Genomic DNA, 14,823 nt, shown 5'->3' on the forward strand with positions numbered 1-14,823 from the left:
TTGCTTCTCTTGGACCCTCCCCACCCCTCACCCCCAAATATTGGGGCAAGTATATGTTGTTGTTCAAATTTTTTCTTTGTTTAAGAGTTTTCAAACCAGTTCAATAATTTGATCTTTCTTTGGCTAATATTCATTATCATCATCTGAAAAAAGGGGAAATCCAAAAAAATGTTCTGGTTTAGCCTGAACCGGCCTGGGGCCCGATTCTCAAAAGTCCCGAAACTTTTCGGGCCTGAAAAGCCATTTGTGACTCTGTCAACCGCTTGTTCTGGAAAGCCAATCTTTTAACATGATTTCAAGCTAACAAAAAGCAAAATGGCCGTGAAGTTTGACGACTTAGATCCTCTCCATTCTTGAGATAAAAAGGGAATTGTGACACCTGAAAACTGCTCCTTAAAAGGCCAGACTTAATATTTAACTCTGTCTAATGCCAGACGATTTTACTCGTCAATGGGGAACCCCCGGGAGTCAATGGGTTAAAAAATTTGAACGGTTTTTACTATAAAAGGGATGGGCATTGTGTCAACAACCTTTTTCAGTTAGAAAACCACTATTACCTGTGGCAAACATTTTGAGCTTAAAAGATTTTATTTGTCAACTGGGGTGTCCTGCGGTGCCTGATCAGTGAATGAGTCCCCTACATTAACCCCCTTCTATAGAGAATTTTATGAGTGCAAAGCTATTGACCAAGATAATAAAAAAATAATAATAATACACACTTAATTGACCGCTCCCCATAGGGGCTTTTCAGGGCCAATGACGTAACAGAACAACAACAACAACTGTTAAAAATCCTGACTGGCCAGAGGCAAACCAGTTGGCTATTTACAAGTGCAGCTGGGAGGTTGAATCAGGGACTACCAGGATCAACTTCAACCAGTTGTCAGAGAGGGTCTTGAACCCGGGATCTCCGGATCTCAAGGCAAGCGCCCTAACCACTGGGCCACACTGTTGTTGTTGTTGCTGCAGTGAGTGTGCCTCAGACGAACGAACGAGGCAGCTGTATTTTCACAGAACTGGAAACTTGAAAAAAGATTTATTTGTAGGTCATTTTCCTGCTTTAGGTAAAAATTCAGGACACCTTGCGATTTTGATTTAAGAATAATATTATTTTGAATGTGAAAACCATCTTTTGTTTTCTTTCCTCTCTTGTGCAGAGTCCAGAAGAAGTGCAATAGGGGGTCCAGTTTGGGGTTCCACATTTTGTATTTGAGTAAACTGCATGTACCTTGAATAATTATGGTTATTTCATTTCCAGGTTTCCTTTTTAACTTTGCAAGTGTTGCAACCAACACAGCTTTTAAAGTGAAAGACTCAGTGAAGGAAACTATGGAAAACCAGGTTTTTGAAATTTCATAATTACTTTATTTATTTGTCTACTTCTCCTGTACCATTGAATCATTTGAGAGGCTGGATCACGAAACACTAAACATAACAGCCAGGCTGACGGTCACACAGCCACCAACCAATCAATCGATCATTTACTTCCATGTATTTAAAAGATGTTTCATCACACAGTTACCACTGATACCACCGTAATGTATAATACAGTTTTCGTGAAAAATTTGGCTTGTAAAACAGTAATCAAATCGGAACATTTTTGAAATATGCTGTTATTTTAAGGAAGTTTTAATTAGCCTGTGAGAGCTCTTCTTTTACCTGACAAGAAACGGGCAAAGCAAAAACATCAGGTGAGAAAAAAGCGAAAGTACTGTTACAGTGTTTTGCCAGAATTTGTCTCTTAATAAAGAAACACCTGAGTGCATGTGGGAGATATGGCTAATACTAACTTAAAGATGTAAACAGCTCTATGAAAGTGTCAATTTTCTTTTTATGCAGGTTGGACATTAGTATAATAATAATTATCACTAATAAAATAATTATAATAAAAATTATTGTTTTCACCTTTCAGTCAATTATTGGTGACTTTAACAAGAAACAAGAAGAATTTCTGCGTGACAGACACAAAAGGAAAGGTACATAAAGGAGCTGATCTTCAAATACCAATTTAAATTTTTATTCTTATAATTATCGGGAGTAATATATGTCCAGAAATGCAGGAAATTAGATACAGCAATTTTGATAAGCGTTATGTGCACTCTCCCTTGCTATTCATCCCAACTTCAATATCACTCTTACAAGTACCTGAAAATGCAAACATGAATTTTCTGGGCACAAGTGCATTATTGATACTAAACTTTTTCTTATCTACTGTATTTAACAACTATTCACCACATTGTTTTAGTATAATTGCATAGGTGATTATTTGAATAATATGCATTATCTTTGAAACAATTAATTTCTTTGTCTATCACCTCAACAAAACAGCTTGCAGCCATTTTGAAAAAAATGCTTAGGTGATTATAGCATAATAATCACCTCAACAGCAACCAATCAGCGCGGAGAATTTTCAATAATCACCTACCGGTATGTAATTGCAGTATATACCTCAGTAATACGGTCACCTCGTTGTTGTGGCCACTTTGTTTAAGACCCAGCAAAACGGCCATACATTCTCTTGTAGAAAACCCTCATTACTGTGGTCACCCGGTAATACTGCTGGCGGCCAAAGTCCCAAACAGCAGAATCCTCTATAATTACACCCTGTCAATACGGCCACTAACTCACGCTAAATTTAGAAAACCAAAACACCTGTGACATGTCAATTTCATTGACCTTTGTAATTAAGTTTTACCACAGTAATCAAACAGCCAATTTACTTTAAAAAGTACTGTCAGTAACACTCCTCCCTATTTTCATCATAAACATGATCTTGACGCTACTACATGTATAACGTCCAGTAAGGCAAATTGCGAAGGGATTAAGTCAATGTGCTTTCATCAAAAACACAGTTAATACTTAAGTCTTTCGTTTGGGTAATTACAGTGGCTTCTGTTTTTCAGAAGCATAGTGAGCTGGTCCTGTTCTTGTTTTGATTTTAGGCTCAGAACGTACAATACGCTTAACAATTTTAAGTGTTTTACTTACTGAGTGAAGGTTCCAAGTATTTTATACAATTACTGTACATACATTCCTGTTGTTTATTAAAGAGAAAAGTTGTTCTGGAAGTGCAAATGCAATATTTGTCATTATGGCCCTTTAGTCATGAATTTCACCCTGCCCCTGTAATAACGGCCACCCTGTCAATAAGGCCAATTTTTTTAGGCCCATTGATGACCGTATTAATGGGGTTCCACTGTATACTAAATTTAACTAATTTTCTCTTTCCATTTGCTGTTCAGACAAGCAGTTTTAAAATTAATTTTGGGGAGACTTACATAGATTTGCTGCTGTAATTAGGAGAGCAACGACACATACTGCAGCTGCCGTTCCCTGTTCAGAGTAGCCTGCAAATAAGCTTGCTCTTGTGTTAATAAATTGTTGACTTGTGCTGCAAGTTTTTAGCTTTTTGGCTTTTGACTCTGTGCAGTCCTGCATGCTCACTCTTCAAACACTAACAAATTATGCAAGAGGTGTGATTATCAACTGGCCTTCTGTTGAATTATTCAACAAAAGGCCAGTTGATTTTAAAGCATGGTCGTGGAAGGGGAAGCCAAGTATTAAAAAATTCCTCATTAATATTAATGGTGGTGGCAATATTACTCTCTGTGAATTGGTTAAGTATTTTGTGACTGGTACATGTACCGTATTCGGTTTAAGTGCATTTATTCAGTTAATTTACAGTGTATTAATTTTATCAATAGAGGCAGCAGTTCCTCCATGGGTGGGTTACAATGAAGAGGATGCAATGAAAAATCAAATCTTGGCATTGTCGACTGATGAAAGAAATTTCCTACGAGATCCTCCGGCTGGAGTTCCATTCCATTATGAAAGTGACTCAATGTTTCCTGTTGCCCTTGCGACCCTCCAAGAGGACGAGAACCTTAGTAAAATGAGATTCCAACTTGTCCCTAAGAAGTAAGTCATGTTTTCCTTGTACCTGTATAAACGTTTCTTTTCATGTGATTGCATTTTAGTAGGTCTTGTGAACCGTAACAATACAGGCTGTAATTATTTTTTCCGTGGTCAAGATGCTTGCAGTTGTTTACTCTGTGCTGTCTCTCTGCACTGTCTCTCTCTACATCGGTGTTGTAGAAAAGACTACAAGTTCATTTGTTGCCCTTTTGAAGGCCTTTCATTGACCTTCTTTATGGTGATGAGCCCAACAAATCTGATCCCAGACTGGCAGTACTTAGCCGTTGACTGATGGATGTGGTCAAAATACCTAATATATTATAATGTATTGGTTTTGTGTTGGTTTCATGTCAGCCAACTCAGCTTAGTGCTTGAATTGCTTTAAAAAATACCTTTTTCTTTGGTGTTCTTGATCGTAAACATGCCCTTAACCTTGTACATGTAGAATTTGCACTCAGTCTGGTAATTTCTTAACTTTCTTTGAGTTTAATAACGTCATTTTGTTTTGTCTCTCAGTTGTTTTAATAGATTGTGCAAGGTAACACAATCATATGTATAACGTCACAAGTTACTATTATTTTGCAATGCAACAGTCAAGTAATCAACAGTATTGTTGTCTCAAGGTGTTAAGTCAAGTTTACTGTATGTGGAGAGTCTGCATGTTGACAGTGACAATGACAGGAAATGCTATTTTGAGCAACTTGTTAAAAGGAGCCAGGTGCCACTAGCTGACCAGAGAATTTTTTTTAACCCTTTGACTCCTGAACTCCCTGTTCCGCCCCCCCCCCCCCCCCAATCTGCGTCCCCCCTTAACCCCATTAATATTGACGAGTATAATCGTCTGGCAGTAGACAGAGTAAAATCTTTAAGTCTCACTCCCAGGGATTAATGGATGAAGTTGCTCACATCCAACTAATACTTCATTGCTGCAGAAAGTATTGATTTGACAGATTATAATTTATCATAATTAATATTAATTAATTCGTATCAAACATGATAATGTAATGGATTTGATGATAAAAATTACGGGCAGAAACGTACTTATTAAAGACAACGTTTCGGTGTCCTCATGACACCATCATCAGGTCAAATATAATATTTTACAGATAACTTGAATATTAATGTTCAAGTTTATTAAAGTTCAAAGTCCCTAGAGGCTAGGTGAAAAGTTTTGCCTTTATCGAGTCACTTTGGATACATTGTATTCAGACACGGTTTGTGCTCGTGAATAAGGAACATTTCATACACAAGACAATCAAGTTTGCATGAGCATTTCTTAAGAATGCGAAACATGTCAGATGTTATTGTTCTTGATTGATGTTGACTTTGGCTGTGATTGAATATTGAACCAGATCTTTTATGCTCATCGATCCGTTGGTAGAGATGTTGACGCGTGTAACCAACATAGCTGGCATCACACCAGCCACATTCAAATTTGTAAACTACTGATTGTTCGTTGATCAACGCGGGCTTGATTTCTTTATGTTTGAGATCTTCTCCAACTTTTCGAGAAAATAATAAAGACTGGGCATAAGTCGATGTTTAACAGCTTACCAAGATTTTTCAACTGCTTGCGCACAGAGTCAGCTGATTTTTGTTCCTTGAACGGTAGAACAATTTGTACTGATTGCGGGTCAGGTGTAGATTTGCGTGGAGGTGCTGGTGTTTGTTTGGATGTCATGAAATTGGAGATCATAGAGTGAACAAGATGTTCAGGATTTGCCAACTGTAGGAATAAGGTCTTGAGGCGGCTACACTCTTCATGAAATAATGACCAGTTAGATGATAGCTTGAAAGCTCGGTCTAGCATGGTAATAATTAAGGATTTCTTATAACGATTATCAACGTGACTATTAATATTCGAGTTATCTGTAAAATATTATATTTGACCTGATGATGGTGTCATGAGGACACCGAAACGTTGTCTTTAATAAGTATGTTTCTGCCTGTAATTTTTATCATCAAATTATTAATTAAGCTTACAGTTTATTCTCTTTGTCTGATTTTCCAGAATTTCAGAGGAAAGATTTTGGAGGAATTACTTTTACAGAGTGTCTCTAATTAAACAGTCAACACAGCTTACTTCACTAGCTGCTGCAGGTATTAGCAATTCAACAACTCCAAGATTGCTAGTGGAGGTTGGGTGCCTGAGACATCCCAGAGCTTCCATTAATTAATTTAATGTCAGCCAGGTCTTAGATGGAGACAGCTCCCAAATCCTGGGAAATCAGGATAACCCAGCCATGACCCCCTATGCAGTACTGGAGACGGGCACCCGTCATACTGGTAAAACAGTGGAAAAGGGGGGGAGGGGGAGGGTAAATAACCACGAAAAACATGCGGCAAAGACGCTTTTTCCACTACACAGCTAAAACACTACGGTTATGCCCTACATCAGGCAAGCTTAGGGACTCATGCCCTTGGGCCTTCCTTTACTTGGCCTTTGGCCATGTATTTCCATGTTACGGGTGAAATCTTGAGTGTTACACCTACTTCAAAACTTAATGACAACCCTGTATTCGTTTTAACGGCTTAAAGTAATTCCCTTGAAACTGGTCTACTATCAAACTTTTTTGGAAACTTGGCATAATTAACATTCATGATATGAACATTAAAAAAATGCAATAAAAAAATGGGGTCACCATGCTTGTTTACGCGTCATCAAGCTCTTAAAATTGAGGGTATTTTTACTGGTTGTGCGTTAAAAATTCGAATCACCTTCATACAGAATTAAGTCTTTGTTACTTGAAAGACACGAAATTTTATTTTGAAAATATAGCTGCTTCTATTCACATAAGCAGTATTGCTTCATTTACGCCGTTTTTGATTGCCTGGTTGTGGGAATAGTGCACTCTTTGGGACAGTTCCGTGGTTAGCTTGAAGTCCTCGCCTTGGCCAACATACACTCAGTACGCAACTGTTTTCCAAAAAAATTCATGTTCTACTATCAAAATTTTTTTCTTCTTCAAATATGTTCTTTATTAGACTGTTCTTAGCAAATACCTGAAAAAAAAATCGGGGTCGGTCACCATGCTCGTTTGAGAGAAAAGGAGCATTTATTTCTCTATCAGGCTTAGTTTGAGGGAAATCTCTTACGTTTTGTACGTGCATATGCTCATGTGCACACGCTTATGACGCGAAAATCGTGCACAGTAGGGATGCACAATGCAATACTAAGGAATTACCTTAACTGCTTAACTGAGGTGAAGCAAGCGCTCTAACACATGAACATAGCTCGTTCTTAATCCATGAGCCAAAACAAGTGTGCTAAGTAAACACATTTCAGTGATTAGGCTTAAGCACTCTTTTAAAATTTTAGCTTCCAATTTATGGTTTGGTTAACTACATGCACTTTACGAGATAGTGTGAAGAATATGACACTTGTTAACTGATTAATCCTAAGTGCTCGTTTCAGTGATTAGACCTTAAAGTACTCTTTCAAAATTTTAGCTTTCACGTAGCCCAGTAGCTGTGTAGTCGTGTAGCCAAGTAGCTCCGTAGCCATGTAGCTCCGGGGCCATGTAGCTCCGGAGCCACGTAGCTCCATAGCCATGTAGCAGCATAGCTCTGTAGCCATTTAGTTGCGATGTAGTCATAATTTCAAGAGGTACAGCTTCAAGTGGTGGGGTACTCTGTAGTTACTCCTATTTACAGTAACAATTAATCCATGAGCGTGCATTGGATATGTGATGGTAAATAGCCAACAAGGTGCATATTGTGGAGTTATAACCAGTCTCATTTCCAACAATCATGAAAGGAATAATGTTTTATTAAAATTCATTAAATTCTGAACGCTTAGACACTTGGAAATTAAGAGCAATCATTTTCCAGCTTGGCAACACTTGACGCAATCAGTTTCCATATTAGGCCATGTGGTATAATTATTATGAGCTGATAAGCGAGATTGAGTGCACCAATCAGAAAGCTAGAAATGCAATATCGGAGGTCAAAAATTTAATATTGATTGATATTCAAAGGTGGCAATGGTGGTAATGGAGGTGAAAGACAGACATCAGTATCTGAAGCAAAAACAGACTCTGGTGAGTGTGTTATCTTGTTTACATGACCATTGTTTAATACGTACACATCTTGAAGCATTTACCAACCTAATGGTGAAATTACAGTGTACAGTGTTATAAGGATGAAGGTGTACTGTTACAACGGATTTGCAACTGAGACATGTGCAGATGATATCTCAATCAACAGTAAACATTTACAGAGCTATGTGAAAGTCCTTGAGAGCAACTTTTAATAGTGTTTTACTATGTATCGTTTGTAATTCTTGTTTTTAAGATCTGTAATCACTTTTATCCAAATGCAAGTTAAATTTGTTTGCAAGTTTCAAATCTGCTTTTCCTTTGACTGTGATTGTCAGTCATGTTTGAAGCAGCAGCCACTCTCTTTTCTCCTGGGTCATTATATACTTAAGGCCATTTGAAGATGCCAAGGACTAATTCCCTTGGAGTTTCAGAATAGGGTGTTAGGCTGAGTTCCTATAGACTGTGACTACAGTGTATGAATTAATGACCAGCCAGCCATTGGAAGATTTCAAGCACTTGATAATCTTATTCCTGAACACTGGAAATGCATAACAAACCACACATTCACAGTACATGTAACAATCCTACTCTAATATGACAACTTGTTCTCAAACAAAGAAATGAATGTGGATGCAGGGAACTTACACTGTGATATCATCATGGCCTTAAATTTCTTTGGATGTTGAGGTTTATGTGAGAGTGGCTTTCCATTTAAAATTAGTATCAGTGTTAAAGAATGATGTCTTTGCATGGTAAGATGGGACAATTAACTTACTACATGGTCTCTAGTTGCTAATAAGTTGTCAAAGGCTCCAATTAAGACTTGCTGTGATGCTCAAGGTTTCAATTAAAGGATTTTTAAACTGTCTTTCTAATCTCTTATATTTTCAGAGTCAAGCCAAAATAAATCTGTAAATATAAACCGATCGACTGCAGAAGCACCTGTGAGTATTCCAACGACCAGTACTTTGTACAATGTTTAGATTGCCATGTTTTTGCATTTCACAAGCCAATGATTTCATTTTCAGCCAAAAATAATATGGAAAAGAAAAAATGGGCTCAGGTTTTTTTCAGGTCTTGTGCATCTATTGTGTCATTGGCAGTTATTTCTGAAAAGGTTTATTGACCTCCCTAGGGTTGAATTGTGTTATGTTTTAGGTTAGCAAACTGTCACCTACAGTTATTTTGCCAACCAAGGTGGTGCTTGACGTTGTGACCGCTGAGGTCGTCAATGCGAGTTGGTTTTTATTCACTGGCGACTAACTTTTCATACTTACATGTAGTCACCATGTAGTTATTTTTTATTCATCGATTATGATTGCAATGAATGTCCAATAGTAGACAATACTTCACGCTTTCGCATGACTATAGCCTTTGAAAACAGTGTTTACATGCAGGTATCCTTAAAGGAAATGCAAACTGAGATCTACATCTTTCATTAACTTAATTCCAGAAGTGACATCCAAGACTTTTCTAAAAACCGTTATAGATTTTGAATAGGCCACTTTGCAAAATACCATAATATTTCTGCTTGGCCTGGGCGACTAAAGTATTTGAGCTGGCGACCAATTCTGAAAACTTAGGGGCCAGCTGGCTCCTAGGTTTTTTTCTGAAAGTCAATCACTGCAAGGTCTTGTTGGCGGCTGAAACAAAGTACATGTACTTTCTTATGTGTGTTTCAGATGTTTGAAGAGTATCTTTTCCTTATAAAAAATTAATACAGCTTAGATAACATAGTTTGTAATGTCCTCTGATATTACACAGGTTACCCAGGAAGAGGACTTCTCAGAACCTATTGCAGATGAAAGTTCTATGCATGGTGAATTTATTAGTGACTCGTTTGCACATCCAGAACAAGGTAAGGAGAAACAGTAGTGATATATTTCCTTTTTGTGTGGCCTGCTTAAACGCAGACATACTATTAAAGAAGTCATTTTGCCTTCTGACTCTGTTTGACTTCATTCAAGCATGTCCACTGATCCAAGATGATAATTACCAGTCATAGATAAACAAATAATATTTCTTTCGCAATATAAATGGCTGGGGATCTTAACAAAAGGAAAAGAAGTTTCTTTTAGAAAATGTCACAAACAACAGATTGCCAACAGAAGCTTTTTACTATTGCTAAAATAATCACAGAGCTCTGTATGTAACCAAAGTTGACTTACGAAATTAATCTGATGTTCGCAAGCTACATGTGTACAGTGCCTTTTGTAAGGCCCCTTTGTGTTTAACTACATGTATTCCTTTTGCTACATCAGTTTCTGCAATATTTAGAACTTAACAGATTTCCCTTGTTCCCTGCATTTATAAAGGCAGGCGACTTTCTGATTGGTGGAAAATACAATTGGCTGGACTAGTGATCCAGCCGTGGTGTGCGCAGAGGAACGTGGGCATGTAAAATGGCTGGTCAGTGGAGTGTACTGTAGTAGGCAGTGAGCTAGGAAGCAAAAAAAAAAAAAAAGAAAATAAATCACTAGCCCACCAGGTCAAGCTACTTGACCAAAATAAAGCCATTAAGAAATACACAGGTCTAAAGTAGGGAATTAGAAACCATTCCAATTCTTCTGGTGTCTCACCGCTCCCCCCAAACCCTTTTATTTCTCCAGTGACACTTAAGAACATGAATATTAATTTTTATTAAGTTTCTTTGGTTGGTTATTGTTGTTGTAGTTTTTTCTGGTTGATATACAACGGCTACCCTCGGGGCTTGATGAACTGGCTGTTTAATACAGGTGGCTGCTAAATACAGGATCACTAAAAATACTCACTGGGAGAGGCCGATATGATATGCCAATTTTAATGGCATATCATATAAGAACACTTCATGCAAGGAAACAATAGGACAATCAACACTCTATCAAGTGATCAATACTTTAAACAGGGGCTAGTATAGGAGTGCATAAAATTTTTTCAGTAGCCCTACACATGAATGACGTTTTACTAGTCCTGGGTACCTGGGCTAGTGGAATAGCATTAGTTTCAAGCACTGTATAAGCCTTGAATTAAGACATGTCCAAATAATAATTAACTGAACCATGATTAACTGAAGCATGATGATTATAACTGAACCATGATGATTAACTGAACCATAATAATTAACTGAACCACAATTAACTTTAAACTTATTTTTAGGCTTCATGTTCCATCACTTATAAAATCAGTCCATGTGGTATACTAAATTAAATTTTCTTTTGATAAAAATGAAACTTGCAATGCAAGTTAATTAATGCAATAATACAAGTACCATATTGCAATCTTGGGTAAATTTTATAATATCCATTGGCAGCATCCCTTTCATATATAGGTAGGTACTGACACAACATACTTTTTTGTACTCTATGGTTTGCAACTAACTACGATTTATACTCACTGACATGTGTATGTTTATTTCAAGTTAAATTTTTTTCCAAACCTTGAGATTTTATAACATGCTCTTATTCCATGTTTCGACTTTTGAAGAGAACTCTAAAAATAAAAATAATATTAATAATAGCGGAATTCTGTGCACCAAAGGCGAGCGCGTGGATCACCATTGGTAAGAAAATATGGTAACCCATCTGTGCGAGAAAATTTAGTTTTGGTCATCATACGACCGTTCCGCCTCCAAGTATGCCATTTTGACCAGTATCACGTGACCATATCAAGTTTAGAGAATCAATACTTGATATTGGACATCCATGTTATGGTCAATTGACACTTGTCAAAACAAGGTATCCGCTGACCAGTATCACTTGACCATATTGCATGCTCAAGTTTAGAGCTCATTAAGGTCAGCTTTTTTTCAAAGTTGACCACTGACCAGGTACTGGGTTTCAGTTGGATCACAGGGTCAAGCCAGGTTAAGTTATTTTAAGAATAAATAACTTGGGAGCTCAGCTTTTAGGCTTGGCTAAATCTATGTATTAGTAAATGATAATATTATTATTCTAATTGTTATTATTGTTTAAAAGAGTTCTCTGCAAACAAGATCTTCTAATTTATTCAATGTAAATTTTTGTTGTTGTTGTTGGTGGTGGTTTTTTAAATCCATTGATCCCCTGAGGAGGATTTTACCTGTCAATGGGGGTGTGATTAAGGGGTCATTGGGTTAATTAAGATAAGGTACATGTATTAAATTCCCTGTCGAGAAAAGATAAATTATTTTCTTTGTCATCTTGGTCATAGGATTAGGCAAAATGATAAATTTTTTTATGGGCTTCTTATGAGTATGTCTTTTGACGATGTTTTGTAGAACTTAGCCATGATGATCTGAAGCAAATTGGAGTGGAAAAAAAGCCAGAAGCTAGCCAAAGCAGCCAACCTAAACCAAAGGAAGACACTACTACAGGCAAGTCTAATCTTGACCCTTCTAGGCTTGAAGATCTTTGGTCTTTTTTATTATGGTTGAGTGATAAAAATCAAGATTGCACTGTATCTGTGAGTTAAACCAGTAATTAATTATTAATTTATAAAAGGCAGATATTTCCCTTTAACATGTAATTTAAATTAATTTAGATGAAAATCAAGATGATATTCCTGAATGGGAAAAGGAACTTCAAGCAGAATTACAGGTACTGTACTTTTACCAACACTGAAAGTTAGTTCATACTTTAATTAATAACACACATACAAAATTTCAGCATGTTGATTGACTGATAAACTGATAAACACTTGTAAATTATTTTTTCAAAGACCTTAAATTGCATTCACCCTACTGGTTTTGCAATTTTGTTCTTCTTTGAGAAAAATTACCCACTCTTATTTAATTATTCAAAATTGCACTTGAAATCATGAGATTACCTATACAAATGAGAGAATGAGAATGAGATTTTACTATGAAAGTGCACTTGAAAATTATATCTCGGAGAGGTCAAAACGTCGTGATTTTAAATTGCTTATTTTCTTAGCAAAATCAATTTCTAAGAAATTACTCATACAAAATAAGAATTTTGTGAAATGTTGTGAATTCTAAGAAACCCTGGTCAAAACTGCCTGTGGTCGAACATTGATTACTGAGACTTGAAAGGGAAACAAAAATTCTTGATATTATTGGGTCTGGGCAATGAAAAAGCTAGTCTCCTACGCAGCTGTTCTTTGTGTGGTCACGCAACTCCCCTCCCCACTATGTGTGGGGAGGAGCGTTGCGTGACCACACAAAGAACGGCTGCGTAGGAGACTATGAAAAAGCTCACCCAAAACTACAGTACATGTAAAACAAACTCCAAGTTCTTACTTTTGGGATGAGATAAATGCAAAGGTCTTATCAGAAATCTGGGGATCATTAAGAGGCCCAGGGGTTTTAAATCTTCTTTGTTTGTTATCACTTTTTGTATCACTCATTGGTTATATAAACCCCCAAAGGGGAGTTGTCAATTTTTTTTAAGTATCTGTGGTTTTTTTTCATTCAACTCAGTCATGTCCAGGCACAGGCAGCCCAAACGTAATGTGTGTTTTTCACCATATTTATCAAAAGAGCAATGATCGAAGTTCATACAAGGCTGTTCGGTTTTACCATACATGTACCGTAATTATAGAAAAATTATATTATATTTTAAAAAACACAGCCTGCCTACCTCTAATGCAGTGTGTCTCTGGTAATTTTACCTTAGCATGCACTGATTGACTTGAAAAAGGTACAGTACTTACCTGTTTAAACTCACCAGAACAACCAAAGACACACTGGACTAAAGGTGTGCGAGCTGTATTTTTGTAAGTCTATTATGTTCTCTAAATCATAAATACAAAGCTAAAATTGAACAGCCTTGTGTGAACTTTGAAAGTCGTTCTTCTGTGGTGCAGCAAATGGATTTGTTGGTAGTACATGTATAGGCGTGCTGTTTACTGGAAATCTGTGGACTGTTGGTCACACCTGGTTGCTGTATCATGCGTGACTGAGTTGGCTCAGTCACGCATGTTTTTTGTTTTTTGTTATGTTGCCAGTGTTTTTCATTCATGCTTAATTTTGCTCCTCAGGATTTTGAGGTTGTAGACAATGAAGAAAGTGCTGAGTGGGAAAAGGAAATAGAAGATCTGTTGGAGGAGGAAAATGATGGATAAACTTTTATTATTGTATTTATAACTTGCCATAAACACAGTTGACATTATGCTCTGTTTTAGGGATCATAAAAAGCTAACAAAAAAATAGCAGTAATTGGTTTTTTAATGGGGGAATTGATAATCCGTCATGTGTTGGACCCATTTAAGACTGAAAGGATACAATAAGTGTAAATTCTACAAGTAGGAACAGTTTAGTAAAAATTAATATTCCTTGTATTAAAGAAAAAATTGATGTATTTTCTGGATAACATTTCAATTCCATTTTTTAGTTTCCAAGTTGATAACATCACATGAATGCATTGGTCTTCCTCACAGTAAGACAAATTAAGGGTGGTGCATTTAAATATTATACCTTCAAGTGCATGGTCTTTTCTAGAGGTTCTGCTGTTAAAAAGAGATACCATGCAAATGAAGAAAGGCAAAATTGACTTTTAAAATAAAAGCTGACCTACTGTACAGGTACATGTAATTATGTGCTGGAAAATTCTGAACTTCAGTGACCTCCCCTGACAACAAAAAAGCCCAAAAGGAAAGATGGCAAATTTTTGATGCTGACTAGTGCAGCCCAGGTAAAAGAACAAACTAATAAAATACTTTTCAATGTTCACTTGGTTGCCGATATCAGTGGATTCTAAAAAATCTTTTACCCCATTGTCACAAACCCCACCCCTGTGGTGCTTCATTTACTGATACTGCACTCCCCTTCAGGGTACTCACAATGTTTTCACCCTTTTCCTCCTTAGAACGACATGTATAGATTTTACTCTGTCTAACACCAATGACTTTACTCATCAAGGGGGTCCTCTTCAGGAATTAACAACGTCTAGGT

General features: G+C 36.9%; 1 protein-coding gene across 1 annotated transcript in view; it reads left to right on the forward strand.

Moving 5' to 3' along the window:
* Positions 1-14,599, forward strand: part of LOC138052393 (synapse-associated protein 1-like) — a 17,158-nt gene extending 2,559 nt beyond the window's left edge. Inside the window, exons 2-11 of the mRNA XM_068898881.1 lie at positions 1,259-1,341; positions 1,913-1,976; positions 3,705-3,918; positions 5,927-6,015; positions 7,893-7,955; positions 8,847-8,899; positions 9,720-9,813; positions 12,190-12,285; positions 12,453-12,508; positions 13,911-14,599. Of these exons, the coding sequence (XP_068754982.1) occupies positions 1,259-1,341; positions 1,913-1,976; positions 3,705-3,918; positions 5,927-6,015; positions 7,893-7,955; positions 8,847-8,899; positions 9,720-9,813; positions 12,190-12,285; positions 12,453-12,508; positions 13,911-13,994 (896 nt within the window). The 3' untranslated portion in view covers positions 13,995-14,599. The remainder of the gene's footprint in view (positions 1-1,258; positions 1,342-1,912; positions 1,977-3,704; positions 3,919-5,926; positions 6,016-7,892; positions 7,956-8,846; positions 8,900-9,719; positions 9,814-12,189; positions 12,286-12,452; positions 12,509-13,910) is intronic.
* The last annotated feature ends 224 nt before the right edge of the window (positions 14,600-14,823 follow it).

This window comes from Montipora capricornis, chromosome 6 (assembly GCF_036669925.1).
Source record: "Montipora capricornis isolate CH-2021 chromosome 6, ASM3666992v2, whole genome shotgun sequence".
Lineage (NCBI taxonomy): Eukaryota > Metazoa > Cnidaria > Anthozoa > Scleractinia > Acroporidae > Montipora > Montipora capricornis.